General features: G+C 32.1%; 1 protein-coding gene across 4 annotated transcripts in view; it reads right to left on the reverse strand.

Moving 5' to 3' along the window:
• The window catches only part of KIFAP3 (kinesin associated protein 3), a 148,425-nt gene that overhangs the window by 17,457 nt on the left and 105,910 nt on the right, over positions 1–25,058 (reverse strand). For all 4 annotated transcript variants that reach the window (XM_046682625.1, XM_046682624.1, XM_046682627.1 and 1 more), the window contains 2 exons: positions 17,650–17,839; positions 11,800–11,899 (listed from right to left, as the gene is read on the reverse strand). In XM_046682625.1, the coding sequence (XP_046538581.1) occupies positions 11,800–11,899; positions 17,650–17,839 (290 nt within the window). The remainder of the gene's footprint in view (positions 1–11,799; positions 11,900–17,649; positions 17,840–25,058) is intronic.

Below are 25,058 nucleotides of genomic sequence, written 5' to 3' on the forward strand. Positions count from 1 at the left end.
GAATCTAAAATCCTGTTTTAGCCTCCATTATTTTTCTCCACATGCCAACCACAGTTGAAGTACACACAGATTAAGTACATATAGGCTTATATGAAAACCCAATAATTTTAAAGTTCAACATTTCTACATTCTAACACCTTCTGAAAAGCCCTAGAACAGTGCTACGCCTCTCTCTCTTTCAAATTTTCAAACCACTCCTCTCTCACCCTTTTTTCTTATTGGGATAACTAACAACTGGTACTTTCACAAAAGTGAGTCTTCTATTTTATCAGGAAATCTGACTTTACTGCCCCCAGTTTAGAAATATTATTCTGCGTTTCAATACATTTTTAGTAATTGTTTTTATGATAGTTATCTAAATCAATGAAAGGGTATTACACAGTTGATTTACACCAACATTTTAACTTTTATGAGAATAGAAATTATTTATTCTGTGAAAGCAGATGGTTATAACAGCAACTGTGATTTTAATGATGAGAAATTAGAAGCTGACTTTTTATGTATTTTGTAATATTTCATAAATATGATATATTTACATACAATATTAAAAATCTATTTATCAATGGCTATCATCTAAAATGGTCTTCTGAAAGAGAATTTCTTAACAGAGATAAGTTCCAGTTGCCAACCACAAAATAAGACAGTAGAAAAGACAGGAAGTATAAGTGAAAAATAAATTTAACAACATATATTAACTGAATCAAATAATTAATGCCTCAACCAAGAGGTTTCATTGTAGCAAAAAAAAATTAAAAAAATGAGATTTTACTGTACTTCAGTATGAAGATGCATACATTTAATAATGTACAAAATTTAGGTTGCTTAAATGTGATTTTGAATTTCCATTGATTTATTCAAAAGATATTTATAATACTTCCAATATGTGTAAGAACCCATTTGATAAGATGATTCAGTGGATGCTTATAACAATATTATTTTTACTTTAAGAATAGCTGTTATAATACAGAGATCAAGTTTTATGAAATCCTTTAAATTCCATTAAATACTACAGAACCTTCTCTAATCAAAAGTGAAAAATAATGTTCTGACATTAAATAAACTCATTAAGTGCAAACTTATGTTGAAACTGAACATAAAAATAATCAAAGAAATAACAAACCAGCATATTTTATTTGAGGGGAAAGAAAGGCTTGGTCTTTCAAAAGCATTAAAGTAGACCCAATTTGAATCTTAATGGTAGTATACATACATGTGCACCCACCCCCCATCCTGCCTCCCCAACACATGTACACCTTTCTTCTCTCAGTTTATTAACATTCTAAATCTTTCTCCCAGGTTTAGTCTTGCAGCCACTTACCTGATAAAGTAGGTCACTTAAAAAAGGAAGAAAGCCCAATAAAATGAATTACAAAGGCAACAAGATTAAACTGATTGCACTGTTTTCATACATCTAGTTGAAATTCTGCAAATATGCAGTTGGCTCTGGTTTGGCATTTAACAGCATGCGATCAGTAAGGAGGAGGAAATTTTATTCTCATTAACTGTTGCAGATTTACTGCAGTGAAAAAGGGCTATGTAACCCGAGATGTGACAGTACAGAAAGATCAAAGCCACGGACTGGAAACTAAATAAACCCTCTGGCTACTTCCTGCAAGGAAAATTCACTTTGGCAATGCAAAACAGAGCCCAGTTAAAAACTACTCTCAGTTTTATGAGCTGTCGTAGCAGCTCAAGTGGTTTGGACTGGCTGAGTTTAGAACATTATATTTCCTTGTTTTTGTCTTAGATACTTCTATAAGCAGTTTTATAGACTTTTTTTTTAAACACAATAACAACAACAAAAAAAGAAACTCTTTTCTTTTGGTTGAAACTGAGAGGGTAACCACTAAACTTATGAAAGCAGGCAAGTCTTCATTTGCACATTCCTTTCTCATTTAGTTCAGTTTAATATTTTGCTCTTAGATTCAGCAATATACACTTACTTTAATAATTCATCTGCAATCTGTACAATTCCTATTCAAAATAAGTGTAAATCAGTTTACAGAGCCCACATGGCTTGTATCTGAGGGGTGAGCTATTTGTAATAGCACATCTGGAAAGACTACAAGCAATATGGAGAATATGGGAATTAATTAATACTACACTTAAAAACCTACAGGCTCTAGGTTTCATCTTTTTTTTTTTAAGTATTTAAGAAAAAAATTTGGTTTAACATTTCTAATATAAGGAATTTTAAACAATTGATAAATATTTAAATCACATTGTTAAAATCAATCAAAACACAGAAGAGCTAGAATACATCAATCTTAAATCAGAAAATATCCCTGAGTTTAGGAGTATGCTCAGTATCACTGAATCCAGACTCAAAGAAAATAAAGATGACATGCTCTATTTTCCTCTCTTTTTATTTTTTTGGAGGGGATGGTGGCACTTATCAACCAAATTGCTTACAGTTTTGTTACTCTCATTAGAATATGAATAAGCAAGGCTTTATAATGCTAATTTGAATCCTACTCCCTTAAAAAAATTCATAATTTTTTTGAAAATAAGAGTATTTCATAGGTTAAATATGTCATAAAAGCAGTCCTTGCTTAAGGACTTTCTATTTTCTTTCCATTTAAATTTACAACAAATTTTTATATATCAGTATAGCCAAGAAAAATGCTATTAATGCATATAAAAAATGTATGAACTTCAACACTAGATAATCACTCTTAAATGGTGCTGATATAATTAACTTCCCAGTCATGACTGGATTAACTCCCATGTCATTTCTTTTAGTACAAAGCCTCACCATAATTGACGTGTTAACATTTTTATAGGATCCAGTCATATTCAGATTACTTTTCTTTTGCAGACTCAGTTATACCGAATTTCTTCTCCTAAATGAAAGTCTTAATAAAGTGGCAATAATTTGGTTTTCTCTGGGAGCATCTTTGGACTTCTTATACAGCTAATAGGAATGCCTCCAAAAACTCTGCTCAGACCACCAGATTGAAAATTAACACAAACTTGACGAGGCCAGTTCTGTCACCAACTTCTCTTCCTTCTAAATTTCCAAATAAAAGTAAATCATTTAAAATATTTTTTCAAGTCAGGAATAAAATTTCTCTAGGATAAAGCATTTCCCCAAGTTTCTAGGATTCTAAGCCTTGTTTTTTGGCTTGTATTTCTATATTTCCGTAAAGTTTACAATTTGCTAATGCTGATGTGTGATAATCTAATAAAATTTGGCCTTAAAAAGTTATAGGCCCAATTTACTAATAAAACCTAATTCAATTCTCCTTGGGAAATGCAAATCATTAGTGTCCAAGCAGTGGAAACAAATTTCCTTGCTTTTCAAGGCTAGAAAGCAGTTGTCTCTATTAAAAAATCTAAACAAATAAGACAATTAAGACTAATACACGAGGGTTAATTTATAGGCATAAAACAACAGCATCATGTATATAAACATTTACGTTGGTTAATTAGCTAAATAAATGATTCGCCTGAGACATTAGCCCTTCTGGATGAGATTATCCCACTCATTTCTTATACAACTAGATTAATCTGTTGAGAACTTAATGAACTAAGAGAATTTAACAGTAGTGAACTAATTACTTAATGTGTGAATAAATTTTTAGCAACTTGCCTCCAAGCAATCTGAGGCATCAAATTGCAGTAAACCATGTCAAATGTATTACAGCAAAATAGGTAAACAATATGTTTTATTGCAAAACAAAACCTACCTACTTGTTCTGAATTTTAATAACATTCATTCTAAAACTTTCTAAAGCACAGTTCACTGTTACACTAAAATATTTACTTGCCGTTTGGAGGCAGTAATGGTATAAGAATAAGAGTGCTGCCTCTTACCAAGCTTAAAGGCTAACCTATTAGCTTTCTGTGTTTGGGCTAGTACCTTAAAAATCTCTGAGTCTTAATGTCTACATTTGTTAAAATGGGGACAATACTACTGTTTGCCCTATCTACCTTACACACTTGTTGATGATCAAGTGAGATATACGACGATATAAATGATAGCTAAACGCAAGTTATTAGTCTTTGTGCACTTAGATTTAGACCAAAAAAAACCGTCTGACACATTTTATTCTTTGAAACTTTTAGATGGCTCTTAAGACATTCATCTTCTGAAATTAAAAAGAACCTAACTGGCAGAATTGCTATGGGAGTATTTAGAAAGAAAAATGTGATTTAATGTAAAGATTGTGCTAGAGCAAGAGTCTCACAGTGTAAAAACCATTTATTTGCATTTGTTTGATTTTCTCATCAGAAGTGTGTCACAAAGCTATCCCCACTCTTGCTCTCCTGTTTTCACCATCCCGCAAGTTTAAGAGTAAAATGACCACTTCATTATCTTAGATATACTTTTACCTGTCATATAGTATTATTTCTTAAGAACGGTTTTATTCAAGAAATTTTACCATACATTTCTGATTGGTTAATACTGATGAAGGTGGGAAGAACTTAAAATTATTTCTATTGGTTATACCTAGGTATAGGACTTATTACTGAGCTTAAAATACATGTTTAAAAACAATGTCACTTATATGACATTAAATATGATTATAATAAAAAGTTGCATAGATCTGGATATTTTTAGATTAAATCATATACTTTGAAACAAAGCAAATTTTAAAAGCAAATAGGATATTGTCTTGTTACCCCACCCCGTTGTTTAGGTAAATAAGTTCTACTGTATGTGTTTTAATTACGATTTAACAAAATTCCATTTAAACTGAGATGCAACTCTTGCAAACATTTCAACCTAGATATAGCTAAGAACAAGTATTAGGGACCTATGCAAATGTGCATATCAAGAACAGAGAGTAAATTAAACATATAACAGTGCCTTGTATATACAAAGCATTCAGTTAAGTTTTTGTCTTTTAATATTATACATTGTTTGATAATAGGCTTGTCTTAAAATGAAGATATATTTATACATTAAGATTAAATCAACAAATGTCACAATGTTTTAATACATGCAAATGAATATAAATGGAATGACCAAATATTCTAAACATACTGTCAACTTTCATTACTAGAATAACAGATGCAGCAGTGGTGTACTCAGTTTTATGCTATCAAAACATCATAGGTGAATAACTTTTTTATCAAAAAAGAATTTTCTTTTTCTTTTTTATTGCAGTGACATTGGATTATAACATTATATAGCTTTCAGATGTACATCATAATATATTTTGAATTCTGTGTAGATTACATCATGTTCACCACCCAAAAGCTAATTATAGTCATCCACTCACACGTGAACCTAATCATCCCTTTTGCCCTCCCTCCTTCCCCTCGGGTAACCATCAATCCAATCTCTGCTGCTATGTATTTGTTTGTCATTGTTTTTATCTTCTACCTATGAGTGAGATTAAAAAAGAATTTTCAATAAGGAAGAAGCAAATTAAAAGGTTTTTGTGGTCAATTCTTTAAAAAGTGAATAATTGGGGCTGACCCAGTGGCATAGTGGTTAAGTCCGGTGCATTCTGCTTCAGTGGCCCAGTGTTTGTGGGTTTGGATCACAGGCACAGACCTACACCACTTGACAAGCCATGGTGTGGTGGCAACCCACACAGAAAATAGAGGAAGACTGGCACAGATTTAGCTCAGGGCTAATCTTCCTCAAGCAAAAAAGAAAAAAAAGTGAATAATTTTATGTAAAGTGAATATCTATTGCTAAGTATATCTATTTTGACCTTCATATTTACTTAAATGAGAACATCAGGGTAATATAATCTAATATGTGGAAAAAATCATGTGGCACACAAGTAGGTGCTGAAAATAATGTTTATTCCACAATTAGACAAGTGTGCCTCACTATACTCAGTATCTATTTTCTGACACACAACCATTTATTATATTTAGATAATTTATGTATCTAGTCTTTATCTCTGCTTATTTCATAAAGATAAATTCTTAGAAATAAAGTTACAGAGTTAAAGGAACTGAACAATTCAAGGCTCCTGTTTTCTATTATGAAATACATTCCACAAAGATTTTATCCATTGAAATTCCCACAAGAGGTGTATCAGAGTACCTCTTTGCTCCTATGTGAGGGTATTAGCATTAAAAAATCTTTGGCAATTGATAGGCAAAAATGGAAGCTGACGATTTATTATGTAACCACTGTGTCTGGAAAAATTACTAAGGTCAGAATTTTTGTTAAAGACTTCATGAAGCATGTTCTCTGCTGAGAGAGGTTAATAGGAAAAGAAATTAATAAATAATAAAAAAGCTATGCTCATTTTGTTTTTTCTTTAAAATTGGCACCGGAGCTAACAACTGTTGTCAATCTTTTGTCAAAGCCCACCAGCAGATAGTTGTATATTCTAGTTGTAGGTCCCTCTGGTTGTGCTGTGTGGGACGCCTCAGCATGGATTGAGAGTGGTGCTGGGTCTGCACCTGGGATCCGAACCAGTGAAACCCTGGGGTGCCGAAGTGGAGTGTGCAAAGTTAACCACTCAACCATGGGGCTGGCCCTGCTATGCTCATTTTTGATAAAAATTTTACAAAACTAAATAAAGTAGCTTTAGTTAATGATTATCTTTAAAAGGTTTTATAAGTATTTACCAATTCATATAGTTCCTACAATGTTGCTGAAGATATGATTGGTCTCAACCTCTCTCAAAGGAAATGTTTCTAGGAGGTTCTTTTCAATTTCTTTTGATCCTTTCCATATAATTTCTATACTACTGCCACAGTAATGCAGGTCACTAAAACTTAAACTATTAGAACAAATGGAAGAGTTTGGGTTATCAATTAAAAACTGATAAAGGACTTAGTAAAGAAGGGATTTTACTTTCCCTCAAAATGAAAGAATTGATTGAACAGCCAAATTAGGGTTGTAACATAGACAGTAATTTGTTTTCTCCTTTGAATAACTGCTTTGAAATAACATCATAATATATACTTCTAAGAATAATGTGTAGTTCTGTAAACACTATAAGATATGTTTTAGATAGGGAATATATAATTTTGAGCTTGCTTTTCTCCAGTGAAAAAACTGAGTAAACCTAATAGCTGAATATAATTAAGGTAGTCTTAAAGCTAAAGAAATAAGTCTAATTTTTAGAATTCTAGAGTAGAATTGTAGAATTTAGAATTGTAGAGTCCTCAGGAACTCAAGAAAATTTACACATCTGTCTCAGGAAAAATTATACATTTAAAAATTTGGGTAAAAGATTATTTCTTATACATTAAGGAAATAATTTGTTAGTTCTAACATTTCAACTGTCATTTAATGTTTGAAACAATAAATTGGAGAGAACAACATATAAGGTGTATATTTGTATGTATAATATATATGTAACACTCAGAAAAAATGCCAAAGTAATTTAAGAAAGAAAAAAAAAGAGGCAGGCTATAAAATACACACACAGAAAATGAAAGTGTAAGAATCAGATGGCTTAGACGATATATACGTCTAGTTCATCTTTGACTCTAGTGAAATGGTCAGTAAATGACATCACTGTGCCAACCACAAAGAACTCCAGGCCTTCTGAAAAATATTTTTCAAAGCCCCAAGGAAATCTAAGCACTCTCTGCAATTTTTTTTCCAGTTTATGAAAATTGGATTCCTATAAAAGAAAAATGGACCATTTTTACTGCAACAAAAACTGATTTGTAAAAGCTGGAAGCAGTTTAAAAATACTCAACATGCGGTTCTTGTTAGTCGTGAAAAGTAAGAGTTATAATAAAAAAAGGTCCAAAAATATGGTGTGGATACATGGTATATAAGGGGAAAAAAATCTAGTCTTACTCCTATTATTTTTAATTAGCTTCAATAGCAAGTTCCACTTTACTTTCAAACACCAGTTCAGATTTTGGGAGGGTAAGATTTACATCTGACCCTCTGAGATTGGCAACTCTATAGCTAACGCCTTGGAGCCCCTAATGTATTTTGCATTACCTCTAAATGTCGGGAAATTCTGGCGCCAAGAGGTTCAAACTGATAGTGACACATGTCTAAAACCCAGGATTTGCTGTCCAACTGCCAGTATCTATTTTATCAAACATCCAGTCTCCCTTGTAGAATAGGATAGATGAGTTTAACAGCTTCACTGTTTCCAATTAAATTGCCTTGCTATATTATAAAAATGCAGGCTTTTAGATTAAGAAGGACCCCTTGACTTGGATTTTAAGAAAAATACCAATTTGAAATCTCTAAGTCTGGCTTAGTTTCCCTATTTTAACAGATTTGTCCTATTACTAAACTTTGTCATTTTAGGAAGAAAGTGAAGAACTTTTCTTTGAACAATTAAAAAAAAAACCTCTTATCATACAAACTGGAAATTTGTAATTTACCTTGCAGGAACTTGGGATCATCTACTCTACCTGAGCCCACTGAAACTGATATGTTAACAAACCCACAAAAATTGAAAAGCCATGAGTACTGGCTGAAGAGCATGCCACTTGGCACTGTCATATTGTTTCATGTTCTCAAATCATTAAAAACAATGGTAATGATAAAAATTCACATTTTAGACATTAATTGTTTTTTATTCTTCTTCTTTCAGATAACTTGACAGTGCTTATTTATCAAAGACATATAATGAAAAACAGAGAAAGAATTTGTAAGTCATCTGGACAATTTCCCTGATTTAAAGGGAAAAAAACCCCCTCAAAATAGATAACATTTTCTCTCTTTAAAAGTATTTAAAGAATCAGCTTTTTCAATATTAAAAATTCAATCAAGACACCATTCTTTCATAGTTAACCTAAATTTTTCATGTTGTCTGCTAAGTCTGCTTACACAGTGTAGATCAAGAATAAAAGTTCAACACCTCCTGTTTACATTTCTCAAAAAATACTCCTATTTTGCTTAAAATCAGCTAAAATGAAAAGTTTCAAAAGTGGTATTCTAAGTTAATGTTATTTTATCTAATAGGCTTTAAATTTACCTACTGGATATCAGAAGCTAAAACATAGCTATTAGTTTAAAATTTTACATCTGGAACACTATGCAGCAAATTACCTTGCCAAAATATGTGAATAATTGTGTAGCAACTTAAAATACTTAAATCCTTGCAGAATTAAAAAATAAACCAGAGTTCAGATCCGTGGTTTGTTACTACCAAAGAAGAGCACAGAAACCCTATTAAAAGGGAATCCTAACTAACCAAAAATGATTGAATAAAAGAAAGAGTAAATGATTCCAGAGGAGGTCAATACAACAGAATGTAGCAAAGAATAACTATGAAGTTTTGGCTATTCTGTACACTTATGCTGTATCTCTGCTGATACAACTTAAAGTCTCTTTTTATTTGATCTATTATCTACAAAAAAACCTGAGGAAACTCACTGTAAATTATTTCTTCTGGAAATAGAAAGAGAAAATGATACAGTTACATGATTTAAGGCCTGAAAAATTACAAAAGACAAGAGATGAAAGACACAACTTTCTCAGGGGAAGTTCTTCTTAAAGGGCAAACAATTCTCAAATCAAAATGATTATAATAAAGAAGTATATCACTCTTTTGATTTGAAAAATAGTCTATAGTAAGTTTTATTAACTAATCCTGTAAGCCAACATTACTGTGATGTATCTTTTATGATGTAACAGAAGCTACTTAAATATTTTTACCCTAAAAAGGAACTGAAGTTACAAAGGTAAGATGATTTTCCCAAAGTCATTTTAAAAAGTTATTAACAGAACCGAGGAATAAAATCCTGAAATCTTTGGACACAGTGAATAATCAGGCATTGAGTGTAGCCATCTCCCAAAACATTTTTTGGTTTTGTAAAATGAACATTTTTGAACATCAGAAATGAGAGATTTTACTGAATAAGCTTATTTAAGTTTGTTGTTTTGTATCTTCAATTTTAATGAAAACGTTCAGGTTCTTAAAAATCACATAATTACATTAAAAAAATAAAAGTGTCTTTCTTAAATAAGTAATGTATGATTAGTATCAGTCTGCTTTCTTTAGATTCACAGTATTTGAAGGACATACGAAAATAATGTTTTGTTCATAGTGAAACATAAATGGCAGAATAATTCATTTTGTAAATGCTATCAGCAAAAATCTTTGATATAGATACTAGAATTATATACCCAAATCATTTCCTCCTTTTCCAGTTATGTTTTAGAAAACATTTGCACAGTGAATTATCACATGATGGAGTATAGTAGTTATAATGATTAAACAGAGCCTCTATTTAAATAATTATAGCTAATATAGACAGAAACATCAGAAGTAATCAAAAGCCATATGCTTTCTGGCATTTCACCACGTTTAACTTTTATTTCCTAAGTCAAGGAGCTTCTCACCATGACAATCCAGTACACCGATACAACTATTTCTAAAGTGCTATTATTTATTAAAGTCCTCTACAAAACACTGAACTACGTTCATGTAAGGTTACAGCATTTCATGCAATACTCTTATTTTTCCACTATGCTTTTAAACATTGGGTCACAACCATCAATGAGTTGTGAAATCAATATAGTGGGCTGCAATCTGCATTTCAAAAATGAAATAGAATAGAAGAGAACAGAATATATCATTGTACATTACAGGCAGTAAGAGGAACTACTGTTTAAGACATTTTCATTTTCCATATATGCATAGGTATGTACATACACATAGGTATACACATATAAACAAATATGTATGTGTGCACTGGGTTGCAATATGAAAGGTATTTCTTAATGTGGGTTGTGGTAAAAAAAACACTTTAAAAGTCACTGAGTAGGCTATGTTTCCTTCCAAATTAGGCATCACGTTATACTGGAAAGAACATCAGCTCTGGAGACATACAGACCTAAGTTCAAATTTTTTTCTCTACCATCCTACTAGCGTGAGTCAGCTACTTAAACTTAAATTATTGGAGACTTCCTTGATTTCTTTATCTGTAAAATAGCTACAATAATACTTGCTTTAAAATGTTGCTGTGAAGGTTAAAATAGATATGATGAATATTTGTCAAACAGATTATACACAATAGATGATCAATAATGGTTGCAATAATTATTATTAAAATGCCTTATTACAAGTGGATCATTAAGAGTTATAACATATTGGTCACAACTGTATTCTTTCCTTTGAAGAAATACATAGACACATTCTCCAAACAGAAAATAGTTTATGTTAATGAAAAGTAGAATTTTATAAGAGGAAATTAAATCAATAATTTAAAGAAAAGAATAAATAGCCTTAAGGGCAAATAAGACTACATCTACTCATTGAACTAGTTTAATGTGAAATTTTAACAATCAGCCTAAATGAAAATATTACACCTCTAGGAATGACATGAAGGGGACAATATTGTTTACACTTTCTGGCAGATTTAAAAAATCCAGGATACCAGTAATGAAGTGGGATAACTCCTGGGGGAATTTTATTATAATGAAGAACAATGCTGGCATGTCTGAATTTTTTCCCCTAAATGTTTTATTTGAATACCATCCAGGGAAGAAAAGTCTTTAATATAATCAAAGCATCAATTTTTAAAAACAGTGATGTCTGAATAATTGTTAAAATACATATATTGTGTTCTTATTTTATATTATATTTTATTGGCTTTGGAAAGCACTTAGGAAACAATCTGGGTTCATTAATTTGGCAAAAGTACTATTTCAATAGACAGCCTGTATTTTCCAAAGAGATGAAGAATATATTTTTTTTCAGATCTGTGACCTCTATTTTTTTACATAGAAAATGTGACTTCATAAGTTAATTTAAAATCAAATAAGCATTGTCTTGAAAATATTGAGGATATTTTTCCTCTTCAATGAAAAAAGAAAAACGTGGGGTGAAGAGAATTCTAGTTTTGCAAAAACAAGAAAATCATCATATATTAGATTTTTTGCAGGAGACTGTTTACCTGCCAGGAAATGAATGCTGCCCAACTATCTCTCCATTTTGAAGGTGATAATCATTGAAGAAATCTGGACTTACGGCTCCCTCAGAAGCAATTAATCCATCTAGAAAGAAGGAAAATGGTAACTAGTGAAACATATTCGTAGGGAATAAAAAAGAAACTATCCTATCAAGCAACACAATAAAAAATAACCTGTATATTTAATCTGGAATGAAAAATGTTAGCATGACATGATATGCTCTCTGGGAGTATGAACAGAAGACCATACATATGTAAGTGTTCTTTCACAACAATGCAGCAAACAGTTGAACATTTATTCAACATCTACTATGTGGTAGTACTATACTACCCTTACAGAGACGAATAAGATAATCTCTGCCTTCAAGGGGCTTACAGTCTTGTGGAGAACACAGAAAATGATAAGGGGTGAGGTGAGGTATGGAGGGACAGTAAGGATGGCCCACTCTAAGGAAACAGAAGGAGTGAAAACAAGGACATTAAACATCATGGTGTCAGTAAAGAGCAACACTCAGTATGTCTCACATTTTATACCCGGACAGCTTCATTTATGTAGCATGATTAGGGAATTAGATATTTCAAAAAAGTGAATTTCTAAATAAGCAATGCTTGACACTTTAAGTGCCAAACCTTAAAACTCACACACAAACTTGGGTCAGAAATTTTTGTAAATATATTTTACACTCCCTGTGTTTTTAAAAAGAACACTGAACATAATTTAAATACTTCTTGATGACTCAATCTTCATTACAAGCATCAATTATTATATAGTCATGCTCTAGGTTACTAGATAGACTTCACTACCTATGCTCAATGGCTCTATACTACTATGCTTTTTGAGTTCTTTTTCTTTGCTTATAAAGTGCTTCTTTTCCTAAATCAAAGTCTTTATTATTACATCTTGCTGATTTTAGAGTGATACCAGTTTCTCATTTACTCTAATCTCAGAATCTTGAGAACCTATTTTTGAAAAAATTAAGAATAACGAGAATCTGAGGGAAAAAGATCCAATTGATGGCTTCAGGGCTGTCCTATGCATGGAACAAATAAATTTTAGTATACAGCTTTTATAATAAGTATTTGGAAAGCACTGAGGCCTTTTAAAGTTTCCTTTTCTGAAAGTATTCTAGGTTGCTAAGTGACCTCTAGATAAACGTTGGCTAGGTCATACCCACAACACTGTTTATAAATTTGGCACATAGAAAGCAAATTATTCAGTCACCAGATGATCATTTTACACCTACCATATGGATAATAATACTGTGCTAGGTCCTGTGGGAAATATAAAAAAATTACAATACAAGAATTTTAGGTTAAGGAAAATATAAGACAAACACTTAGGATGCAATTAAATAATACCTTTCATTAATAAATTATATACAGCAGGAATGTAAATATATACCAAAAGAGACTTGGAGGTAGAAAAAGTTCTATGTAGAGGTATTACTGTGTTCTGCAGGGGTTAGAAAGTCCTACTTGAGGAAAGAGGGAAGCAGAGGTGCAACTGATTTGAGTCTTGAAAAGACAGGTAGGAATTAGATGACAAGATCTGTTTGAGGAATAAGAGTATTAAAAATCGAGTGAATGGTAAAATTAAGTAATAGAGTTGACGAACGAGTGAGATGATTTCTATTTCTCTAAGACTCCTGTAACTACTCATTTGTTCCATATATCCATTTGTTACATATCATATACTAAAGACTTGTATTATTATTTAATTGTTGAACTGTTAATGAATAACTTTGGTATTCATCTTATTACTTTAGTAAAATTAAAATACTTAAGAGTGTCTAACATTTAGTCCAGTTTTTATGTTCTCTAAAAGTTAAAGATTCTATAAATCAAAAGACAAGCTAAACACAAAAAAGTTACAAAAAATGAAATTATGGGAAATGCCAAGACACCATAGATTGAGAGCTAAGCAGCTAAAAAAAATTAATTTTATATGGATCTAAGACTTTGTAAAAAGTGTGGCTAAATTAACGAGGTTAAGACCACAAAAATCAACAAGTTCCTCTGCTACATTAAAACCAAATAATTGAGGATCAGGGTTTAAGATCTGCCAATTTTAGAGGAGCAAAGCTAAGTAAAATGCCAAAATAAAATGCATACCGCACTTTGAAAATAAACAAAAATATTCAAGTAGAATAAGATTCTAACTCTCAGAAATGTTTCAGACATAAATACAACCAAATAAAAAGATACCTGAATTATGTTTTAGAAGTTTATATCACATGAAACATGACCTAGTGAAGTAAGTCAGATCAGAAAGAAATTAAATGACAAACTGTTGTCAAATTCTTAACATCTTCATTTTGATTCAGAGCTCCCACTGTCTTCAAAGGGATAAATGAGTAGCAAAAGATAAATGGAATACAGGGAACTACAAACTGAGAGCCCATCAACAGAAAGCAAACAAAATTTCTGAGTGTAAAGATTCAGCCAGAAATTTTATAAACCCAGAATACAACTAGCTTAATAATATAAAAGCTTGATATTAGGTTAGTAAAAAAGAGTAAATTTATACTTCTGAACTTAATTTTTAATAATCCTAGGGCCCTGCAATTCATTCAGTAAACTACAGTTTCTATAGTGCCCTTTAATAGCTTGACAAAATTTAGGCAACTCTAACATATGAGCAATTTTTTTCACTAGAATGAGGTATAAAAGTTAGATGATACCTTAAATTAAATCCTCAACTCAAGCACTCAACTCAAGTTCTCTGGAACTCTGTTTCTCAGTATTCTGCATCCAAAATTAGTTCTTTTACAGGAATACTAAAAAGGAATCATCTACAGTATTAAGTACAAACTCCAGATAAATCTAGGTGTGTCCTTCTCAAGCTGCTCCTCTAACCCTATTGTTTTAAAGACAACAAGGAACCAAGGAATTTCATGTAACATTTAAACGAACAGAGAACAAACAGCAGACAAGATGACATACACCAGAGCACTCTGTAAGCTGTAGAGCATTATATGGATGTAGGTTATTACATTAAATGAAACCTTTCAGACCATAGTTATATAAGACACCTCTTTGAGGTGCTCCCAATAACAAAGGTAAATATGGTTATACGTAAAATGTGGTATGACAAGGATGAAATCAAAGCAAACTTATTGTCAGCACAGGTAATTTATCAACCTTCTGGTTTCTGAAAGTCAGTTAAAAAACTGGCGTATATACATTGTAAATAAAAGTAAAAAATACAAAACTCAATAACTTCTTATATATTGTTACTGAAATAAATTTTACCTTTATTTTTTAAAGTCAAATCAAAACATAATATTGGGCATTTTGGTGAACTAGCTAAAAGTGAAATTGTGACTGTGAGGGAGAAAATAGATATAAATAATGGAGAGAATAAGAAAAAGAAATGACTAAAATAGATAAATCATAACTTATTTGGCTGTCCTTGATAAGACACATCATAGAAACACACAGGTAAATGAAAACTATGGTTTTGCAATGATCCTGAGACAGAAACAAACCATTTTAAGATTCACATTCCAGAAATACATTCACATGTTAAATACTAACATTCACCACAGTTGATGAAGAACAACAACAAAAAAGTAAAAAATCATTTAGAAATGTGTGGTGGCAATACAACTTTACAAATTATAACATACTTCCTCTGTGGATAAAGTACTAAAGCAAACAGCATCATTTTCATGATAGAAAAGGAAATTAATCAGTGACTAAAATCACAATAATTTTAGAGTTTAAGGAAAGAAATACTGTAACTAAAGGAGATGCTAGATTCCTAATTCATATGACAACACCAAGATCTTTTTTTAAAAGTAAAACCAAAAGAGAAACAGATACATTTTGACATATTTAACAGTTTGAAAATACAAAGGACAATACTAGTGACTAGGAAGAAGCAAACGTATTTCATTCTGCAGTAAAAGATTAGACCCAGGGAATCACAGGCTATTTAAACTAATCTCTGTGGCTGAAAAGCCACTAAAGCTGCTTTTATTGGAAGCAGCCTGAAGTTTTATGGAGACCGAGGGACTTAAATAAGATGGCTCAAGCATTCAAATGAATCTGTAATATTACAAATTTATCTGATGTTTCTGAAGATACAACTGCATACAATAAAAGCTGACATTATCTCAATTTTCATGCCCATATCAAGAGACACCACAGAGATTCATTTAGGTGACGAATTACTCATGGAAAAGTAACTAGGTAAAATAATAAACTAGAAAAAATATAGATGGCTTGATATGAAGAACTGTATCTCTAAACTCATAGCAATGTAATCTCCACTGCTAAACGTCAACCACATCATCAGGCTACTGGTATTAAAAAAAGCAACAACCACGAGGATATCTAATGATGATATTTCACCTCTCAAATGCTTAAATTTATTTATTCTTCCATCAGCAGTGGCTGCTTCTAAATTTTGATATACAAAAATATACATAATTCAGATTTATCACAAAAGCATAAGTTGTACAATTAATTATAAAATATTTCACTGAAAATGTTTGATTTTCATTTTAAGAGCTTAATTTAAATGAATTAATTTTGGAAAAGTGGTACAACTTTTGAAAAATCCGTTCTGAAATTCTGATTGTGTTAAAGCAACAAAGCTGAATACTGAGGTGGTTAAAAGTTTTATTTGGTTTTGGAAACTGGTAATTGATTCACCCTGAAAAGTAGCTATCAATCTTCAAAGCAAGAAACTTGATTCCAAGAAATTCTGATTTCTATTAACACAAAAATTCATATCATATATATTTTACATCATTTTACTTCATGAATATCTGAATATGTAAGAACAGCTGTTTGCCATTATTGAACTAAGAAATTCTGGTTGGTTGAAATTAATGATCTATTCCATCTGGTTTGAAACACAAAGCAGTATTTCATACTGTAAAGTTCAGTTAGGAAGAAATCTATTTAATGTTCAGAGTAAAGTATCAATTTTCCAGGATTCAAGTATCTATATCAAATATAAAAATAATTCAGTGTTTATGTGCAATTTGCACAATACATGTACACATGTAAACACGTAAGTGAACACAGAGTAGGAAAAAAAAGGAGGCCATTAATTCAGATCTAATTACTTTAATGCTTTTTATTTCCAACCTGCTATAGATCTTAATTAGAAAGCCTTTCCTTCCTCTCTTCAACTAAATGACTTCAAGGAAGTAATATTAATATTGGCAACAAGGTAACATATTAAAAGCCAAAATATGCAAAAACTTACCAATCTTTATGGAAAGAGGCAGTATGGCAAAATCAACGAGGTTATAACATATATAAGATATATGTAAAAATTAAATTTTATCTTGAAAACACCAGCCGAATTTAGAAGGAAAAAACTATTGCTATAAAGTGTCTAAATCTTCGCAACCAAATAGTCACCAAATAGTTTACTAGTTCAAAACTAAAGCAAAACCATAGCAAAATTAGACTGTTAAAATGAAACATACTGAAAAACAAGACATAAAGTAGTAAGTTATACATTTAAATAAATGCAGGATTAAAAAAATGAATTATTACATTTTCAAACAGAAGTCAGAAATCTTGAAGATGTGATTTTAAGTTACACATTCTAGAAAGTAATAAACTAAGAGCAATTAATTTTCCTGGCTACAGCCTTTTTATGGGGATCACATCAAAGACTAACTTGGAAAAAACTAATGGTGAATTAATAGGTTTGCTTGGTGTGTACTCATGTTATGCCTAAAATCATTAGCAGAAGACCACTTATATACTAAAAGAAGTGCTTACAAAGCTTGGGAATGAGCAGGGTTGGCAGACCAAAATCTCTATTTATAGCACACAAACTGTTTATTTTTGCTTTGGTTATCATCTTACCTGAGTTGTAGAAAAGGTCAGGTCTTTCGAGAATATCTCCTTCATGGATGTATGGCTCAATACGATCATCACCATACAAGTACTGCTCACTCTCATCCATCTGACGACTCTCTACCATCTCCAGCCACTGAGAGTTATGCCAACGAAACTTTTCACTCTGAATTTTCTTAGCCCATTCTTCATCATATTCCTAGTGAAAACAAATAGTCAACTATCATTACATAAGCTTACGAAGGGACTCCCTTGGTACTCAGATAACAGCACTTCTATCTCATAAGAAGAGTAATTTGGAGGGCTTCAATTGGGTCAGAGAAAATATTTAAAAAACCTGTTCAGAATTATTTTATACAATAATCAATAAAAATCAATTAAATACATTTCTGTTTGGATTCCCAAATGCCAATGGCAAAAACTGGAAAAGTTTAAATTTTATGAATTCTTCATACAAGTACTGCTAGAATTTAGGTAAGCAATCAGATTTCAGCTTCCAAAGAGTTTTGTGGCACTGATGACAGATGGTTAAGCGTTAAAATTACATCTTTCACTATATCTTTTTGTTTAGCTAACACTTTTCAGTAGGAAAATAGAATTACTATTAAGGTATTTCTCCTATTTAAATGGTTTACTATGGAAAACAAATAGCAGAATCTAATTCAATTTTGTTTCAATCACAAAATAATGATGTTGTCTTATTTAATCATAATTATTTCCTTAAATGTCTATCTCCTGCTTCAACCATTAACTCCTGAGAAACAAGACTGGCTTAGTCACTGCTTTATCTGTTAACATCTGTTCCAGAGAAAGTCCCTGGTGAATGTTTTTGAAGGACAAATAGGCAAGTTACTATAAACTACAGCCCAACCGATCTAGCGCCCTACTTTTTCCACAGGTTGTAGCTACTACTGACTAGTGTATTCACTTAATTAATGGACAGTACCTCTGATGGCATAGATGAAAAAAAGGCTTCAGGTTATTTCTTGTCATCCTAATCCTAGGGATCTTTGTTTTAAATTCCTCTTAATACTTTTAATTATAGTTATCTAAAAAGGAACTGGGAAGGTGCCAGGCAATAGTACTGTCCTCTAGTAGTCAAGATGATCATGATCACTAAGAAGTGGATCAAGTACACATTTTAGTCAAATGTTGAACAATTTTCATCCAACGCTGAGGCTCAAGTCAAAAACTGTCATCACAGAATGAATTTCTGGGATGTAAGAAGTCTTAAATTTTATAATAAATGTAATTATTATGATTATCCTGTTAAAATTTTACTTGTTAAATCTTAAAAGTGTCATATTATCAATAAACCTCTTAGCATGTCAGCTGTAAGACTGTATGTTCTACACCATACAGCTCTGAAACTATACATATGCTCCTTTTCAACTGAGTTTAGTGGACTTAGAAGATACTTTCTGGCTATGGTCCTGCTAATGGTAATTTTGCCACCAAATTACTAAGTTTTCCTTCTTTCTAATAGTTATCTATTAACATTCCTATTAGTTGTCAATCTATTTCCTAATATAATTATTTAAATTGTATAAAAGAGCTGTCATAAACATTATTACACTTTAAAATAATAAGCATTTATTAATTCAACTGTTATAATTTCAATATTTAAATCATTGAGATTTTTTTTACTCCAAGTTACATCTACAATGGTAACCCATATTTGAAATTGGCAGTTTAGATATAAACAATAAATCCAAAATCCCAATGCTCTATCTTGTTGTTATGGTTACAGTGATTAGATATGATGATAATTTACACAATTGTCCAATCGATGATGACATAAATTCTTCTGATAACGAGATAATACACATAAAGCATTTAGAATACCTATATTGAAAACATTTAGTATTAGCTATTACTGTTAATTAATTGAGGTAATAGCTTTCTGAATTAAGAACTATAATTATTGGCATTTTACAAATGAGAAAATGAGGCCCAGAACACTGAAGTAACTTGAAGTGTACAAAGCTGACTGTGGCTATTCCAGCACTGCAAACCTTTGGCCAGCCATGTGGAAAAGGCAATTAAACAGAAATGAACGCTGTCAGGGTCACTGTAGAATGGGTTCTTCAGTGAACGAAACTCTAATAAATGACCTCCAAAGTCAACTTTCAGCTCTAAGATTCTATGAATGGGCTGAATTGTTGACCAAGCAGTGATATGGGAGGAAGTGGCTTCTGGTCTGGTAAATATATTACATAACACCTTGTATTCTGAATCATGTTCTTTCTGACCTGGCTGCACACGAGAGGGTGCTAGGGAAAGAGGGAGCTGAAAAAATAATAGCACAGAGATGTTGTTACAAGTAGTTTCACTGACTACAGATTTTAGTGGTTCATTTTGGGTTTCCAAAATTAAATAAAATACTAAGTGGTGCTAATTATGGAATATGGGCACTGTGATTAGCTTCAAAATAATTTAGCCCAGGGGCCGGCCCCATGGCCGGGTGGTTAAGTTTGCGTGCTCCACTTTGGTGGCCCGGGGTTTTGCCAGTTCAGGCCCTGGGCATGGACCTAGCGCTGCTCATCAAGCCATGCTGAAGCAGCGTCCCACACAGCACAATCAGAAGGGCCTACAACTAGAATATACAACTATGTACTGGGGGGCTTTGGAGAGAAGAAGAAGGAGAAAAAAACAAAAGAAGATTGGCAACAGATGTTAGCTCAGGTGCCAATCGTTAAAAAATAAAATAATTTAGCTCAAACGCTAAATATAACTTTGAACCTCTTTAAAATTCATATGACTTCACAGGCATACATTTTGGTTCCACGTGAGGCACGGTGTTATGTGCTCAATTAAAGTTAGCTGCAAGAATATACTGTCACACTAGAAATGACCAGATAATTTAAGAAGAATGATCACATACACTTACAAAAGGACAAACTTATTATTCACTAAGATAAAAAATCTAATGCATAAACAAAAAGCAAACGCTATTTGGGGCATGAAATTATCCATATTAATTAGCTTTTTTTAAAAAAGATAAGTTAGTTACAGGTCACCAAAACTCCCAGAATATGCCTTTTAATACCAGAAATCCTATTGAATCTACATTAAATATTGGAACTAATTTGAGTGGTGGTGTTTCTTTTAGCAATACTAGCCTGTTTCACTTGGCAAGAGATATAAAACTAACTTTCCATTTTAGTAGAAAAACTTAAAATCTCATTATCGAAATGAAGGCGTATTCAAGGAAGATGATAGCAAGACATATGATTTGATTGTTTTATTATAATTTAAGTTCAAGCATATGGATTCCTAGTGTAAGAACAGAAGATAAAACCCAGTCAAGTGCCCAAAGCATATAAAATACGGGGTTTGCTACTCCACTAGGAGTAAAACTTGCCTCTTACTAATATCTGTGAAATGTTACAGAGGTAGGTATAATTTTTAAAAAGTAAATCCTTAAACCATGTATTCATAACACATATGTAGCCAAGTAAGTAATGCTCTGTACAAAAAAAAATTCATGCTTATTCTAGGAGTTACCATCTTACCCCCTTCTCATAAGATTTTATTATTCTAATTTAATAATAAAAAGACATTTAATAAACGTAGAAATGTGTAACATGATGCTGTTTTCTTCACAAATGATAGCCTTTCTAACTTAACCCTTTTTGTCACCCTTCAAGTTTATAAAATATTCTCATTAATGAACCTACCCATGCAAGCCTGAGTTTTTAAAAAGAGACTACTCACACTCCATTTGACAGAAATCTGAAAACACAAACAAAAAATATCCATGAGAATCCACGGCTAACTGATACTAAAGCTTGACTTGTTATTGTATTGGGAAAGCTGATTTGCCAAGGCAGTGAGTTAGCACAGGCCTAGCACCAAATGTAATAAGACTACCCTTACACTAATCTGAATTCCTTTCAAGTTTTTGCCTTCTTATTTTTTTTTTAATCAGTTTATGACTATATAAACCCAGAGAACCAGGGCATCTCTTAACATTCTAAGTCCTAAAAGTATAGTAGCAATGAAACAGATTGCACTGTCATTTTATTAAAAATAATTTTACTCTGATTTTTAAGTATTGTTGTACGATAAAACCATAGGTTTAATTTTCTATGATTAACATAATGATTAACATGTGCAATACTGTTTACAGGATCACAATGAAAACACTATGGCTGTCTTCTCAGCTCTTCAGAAAAAAACCCAAACAGTTTCTTCTTCAGGAAACACAAGACAGAATATGTTATTCTATACCAAGCTGTATAACCATTTAGGATATAGAAAATTATGTTTTGCAAAAGGTCCAACCATGATTACAGATTCCCACTACAATGCATCCACTACAATGACAAGGGGAGTTTTCACAAGAGGTGGCCTTGAGACTTATAAGTAAGCGTGGCTTTTTGTTACAGATCATAGCAAAGAAAATGGCAAAAAACCTTAATCAAACAGAATCAAGGTCTTAAAGTCTCGAGGAGTTATAACATGACTTTTCGAAAACATTTGGAGTTTTATTATCATAAGACTATCTCATTGTTGAAAATTGAAAAATTATAGAACAAATGTCCATAATACCTTTACCTAGATAGAAGCACAATAAATACTGGTATATATTGTTAACATGTTAACAGCCTTATATTTGCAACTCCTCCCCAGCCCCCGTCTCTATGTGTGCCTTTCCTTCTCTCTCTCTCTTTCACACGCAAACACCACACACACGTACTTTCTTCTCTCTTCCACTTTTAGTGAAAACCAGTAAAAACTTTATCATACTCCAATGGACCAGCATTCTGGAATCCCCAGCCTCAGCTATCCTGTGTATCTATCCGTAATGAGTATAGTTTAATAGCCGTGGCAAAGTCATAGCTTCTCTGTGTCTCTCAGTATGAATATAGATATTAGTAATATGGTATGGTATAATACAAAGAACACTGAATTAGGAGTTAGGAGACCTGGGTTCTGGTTCTGGTTCCGATACTAATAGAACTATGCAAACTTCTAAAGGTATTTTAATATTTTTTGGTCTTAGATTCTTCATTTCCAAAATAAAACAAATCTAAGATTTATGAAGTTGTAACATTCTATAAATAAAAATCTACGATTAATATCATTACTTCATAAAGCTGTTGAAATAACTATTGCCCCAAACTGAAGAATACTGGCAGTATAAGGAGTTTATTTTAAATAGCAACTCTAAATGAATATCTAGTGTCAAAAATTTAACAGATTGAACACATTATCAATTAAAACCTATTCCCTCTAATCCCTCTCCCCCAAATCACTACTTCCCTCTTCTATCACCCACCCCCATTATCAGGAAAGAATTATGGAAATTCAGGGATGTCAAAGCTCAACCACAGCCAAGATATGTCATAAAAATCTATCAAGCCATTGCGGAAATAGCGTAGGAATGGAGCTGTTTTTTCCTTCATTTTTGACATGCTTCTTTCCACAAGGAGTGCATCTTGATAGCCTTATTCTGAGACTTGAGTTCGTCTTGTATTTAAAGTCCACACGCTTTGTTTTTTATTTTCTTCTCTTCTCAGCTCCTGACATTAGGATCTTAAGCACTCAGTTTCCATAAATTCTAAAGTGTCATGAAAGACTTATGGTTTGATTTTTTATGGAATGTGCCATCTTTTTTGAAGTCCTATATCATTTTGTTTACCACTTAACCACTGAAACATTAAGAAGCCTTAACAAGCCTATTCTCAGAGCCTGCTCACTATCAGGAAAACCCTTTGTCACTGGCTTCCGTCACACCTTGTATCTGATTAACACACTATAGGATAACATAGAGCTACATAGATCTGCTTTGTGTTCTAACATAACTGATAGAAAACAGATTTTCCTTTCTCCTTTAATGTGGCAGCCCCCTAATTGAGAATGTAGTATGGTTTATTTAATACAATTCTTCATACTAAATTAAAGCAGATCTAGAGTAATTTAGTTGCTCATTAAGCTTAAGGTAACTGCTAAAAAGATGCCTTTTATATCTGAGAAAATACTTCTCCCAATGATAAGTATATGATATGTATATATAGATATACACATAATTAAACACACATACATGATAGAGTTGTTGACTTTTATGCACATACTATTTCTCAACAGTATTATTCCAAGTATTGTGCAACAGTCTTGACTACGACATTTTTTAACTAGACCTCAAGGTACAATTATCTCTGCAATCTCTCTTTAAAGCACTGAGGCTTATCTGTGCAATATCATCTCAAATATCATGTCCAGTCTGACCACGAAGTAAAAGATATAACTAAATCAAACTTATCTAAGTAAGAAATCATGATTTGTCTTTCATACTATGCTTGGGTTCTTTTTAATCCAAATGTTGCCAATTAAAAAAATTTTTAAAGTAATACCCATTAAATTGTCAGGGAATACACACATTCATATATATAGGTATGTAAATTCTAACAAGCAGGAAAAATATCTTAAATTTCTGTTTTTCAAAAAGGTTTATGCAATATAAAAATGAACTCCAAAGGAGGACTAACCAAACTTATCTTACTAAACCCAATTTGACTGTAAGGAGCTGAGAAATAAAAATTAAACTTACAAATCTGAGAAATGAAAATTTACCAAGACTGTAAAACAAGCAAGAACCAATCCCACTTGCTCTGGAAAGAACATCTTAGAAGTCTCTGTCAACAACTCACTTGAAAATTTCTGCTCTGTGCCCATACCCAACCTGCAAGTCAATTAAAAGTGACTGCTGTCTATCGTCTTACCCAATTCCTACCCATTCCCTGCTTTTGAAAGCCTGTCCTGAAATAACCTGAGTTCTAATGTTAACTCTAACCTTAATCCTATGAAACTTTCTCTATAACTTCCCTTTGTAAGATGTTATGAGACATTTTTTAAAGTGCTCTCCCTTGCTGGCAAGATTATTTGAAAACTCAGCTTTCCTGTCTGACATAGGTTTTGCTGGTAATTTTTGTGGGGACATACCGGTTGATGTCTTAGAGGTCATGTCTAATCCTACACTTGTTTATCTCATTTTGATACACTAGTCGTATTAAATATAATTTTTCTATACTGGAATGAAGATAGCACCTGGTTTTCCAAGTTTAGAATACTATAGTTAGGTATCAATCCTAGATTATTAAAATATACACAATCTGCCCATGAACATAATTAGAGCTACTAAAAGAGAAAGGGCCATCATTCAAAATCTCAATGACACAAACCTGTGTTAGTATCAAATCACACGGGCCTGTGGCTGGCTAGAAAGACAACAGACATCAGTCTCTTACCAGAGAACCTAGGCACATCCCTTTTCCCATAAAGACCCTATAGATACAATGCGCCATTAGTATAGAAATCTCTTGACAGGGCTATGTAGTAGTACTGCCTATGGAAGGTCAGTTCTTGTCTAGATGACAGTATTCTGGTCTTTAGAGTCTGGATTGTAAACTTTC

Source organism: Equus quagga, chromosome 13, assembly GCF_021613505.1.
Source record: "Equus quagga isolate Etosha38 chromosome 13, UCLA_HA_Equagga_1.0, whole genome shotgun sequence".
In the NCBI taxonomy this organism is placed as follows: domain Eukaryota; kingdom Metazoa; phylum Chordata; class Mammalia; order Perissodactyla; family Equidae; genus Equus; species Equus quagga.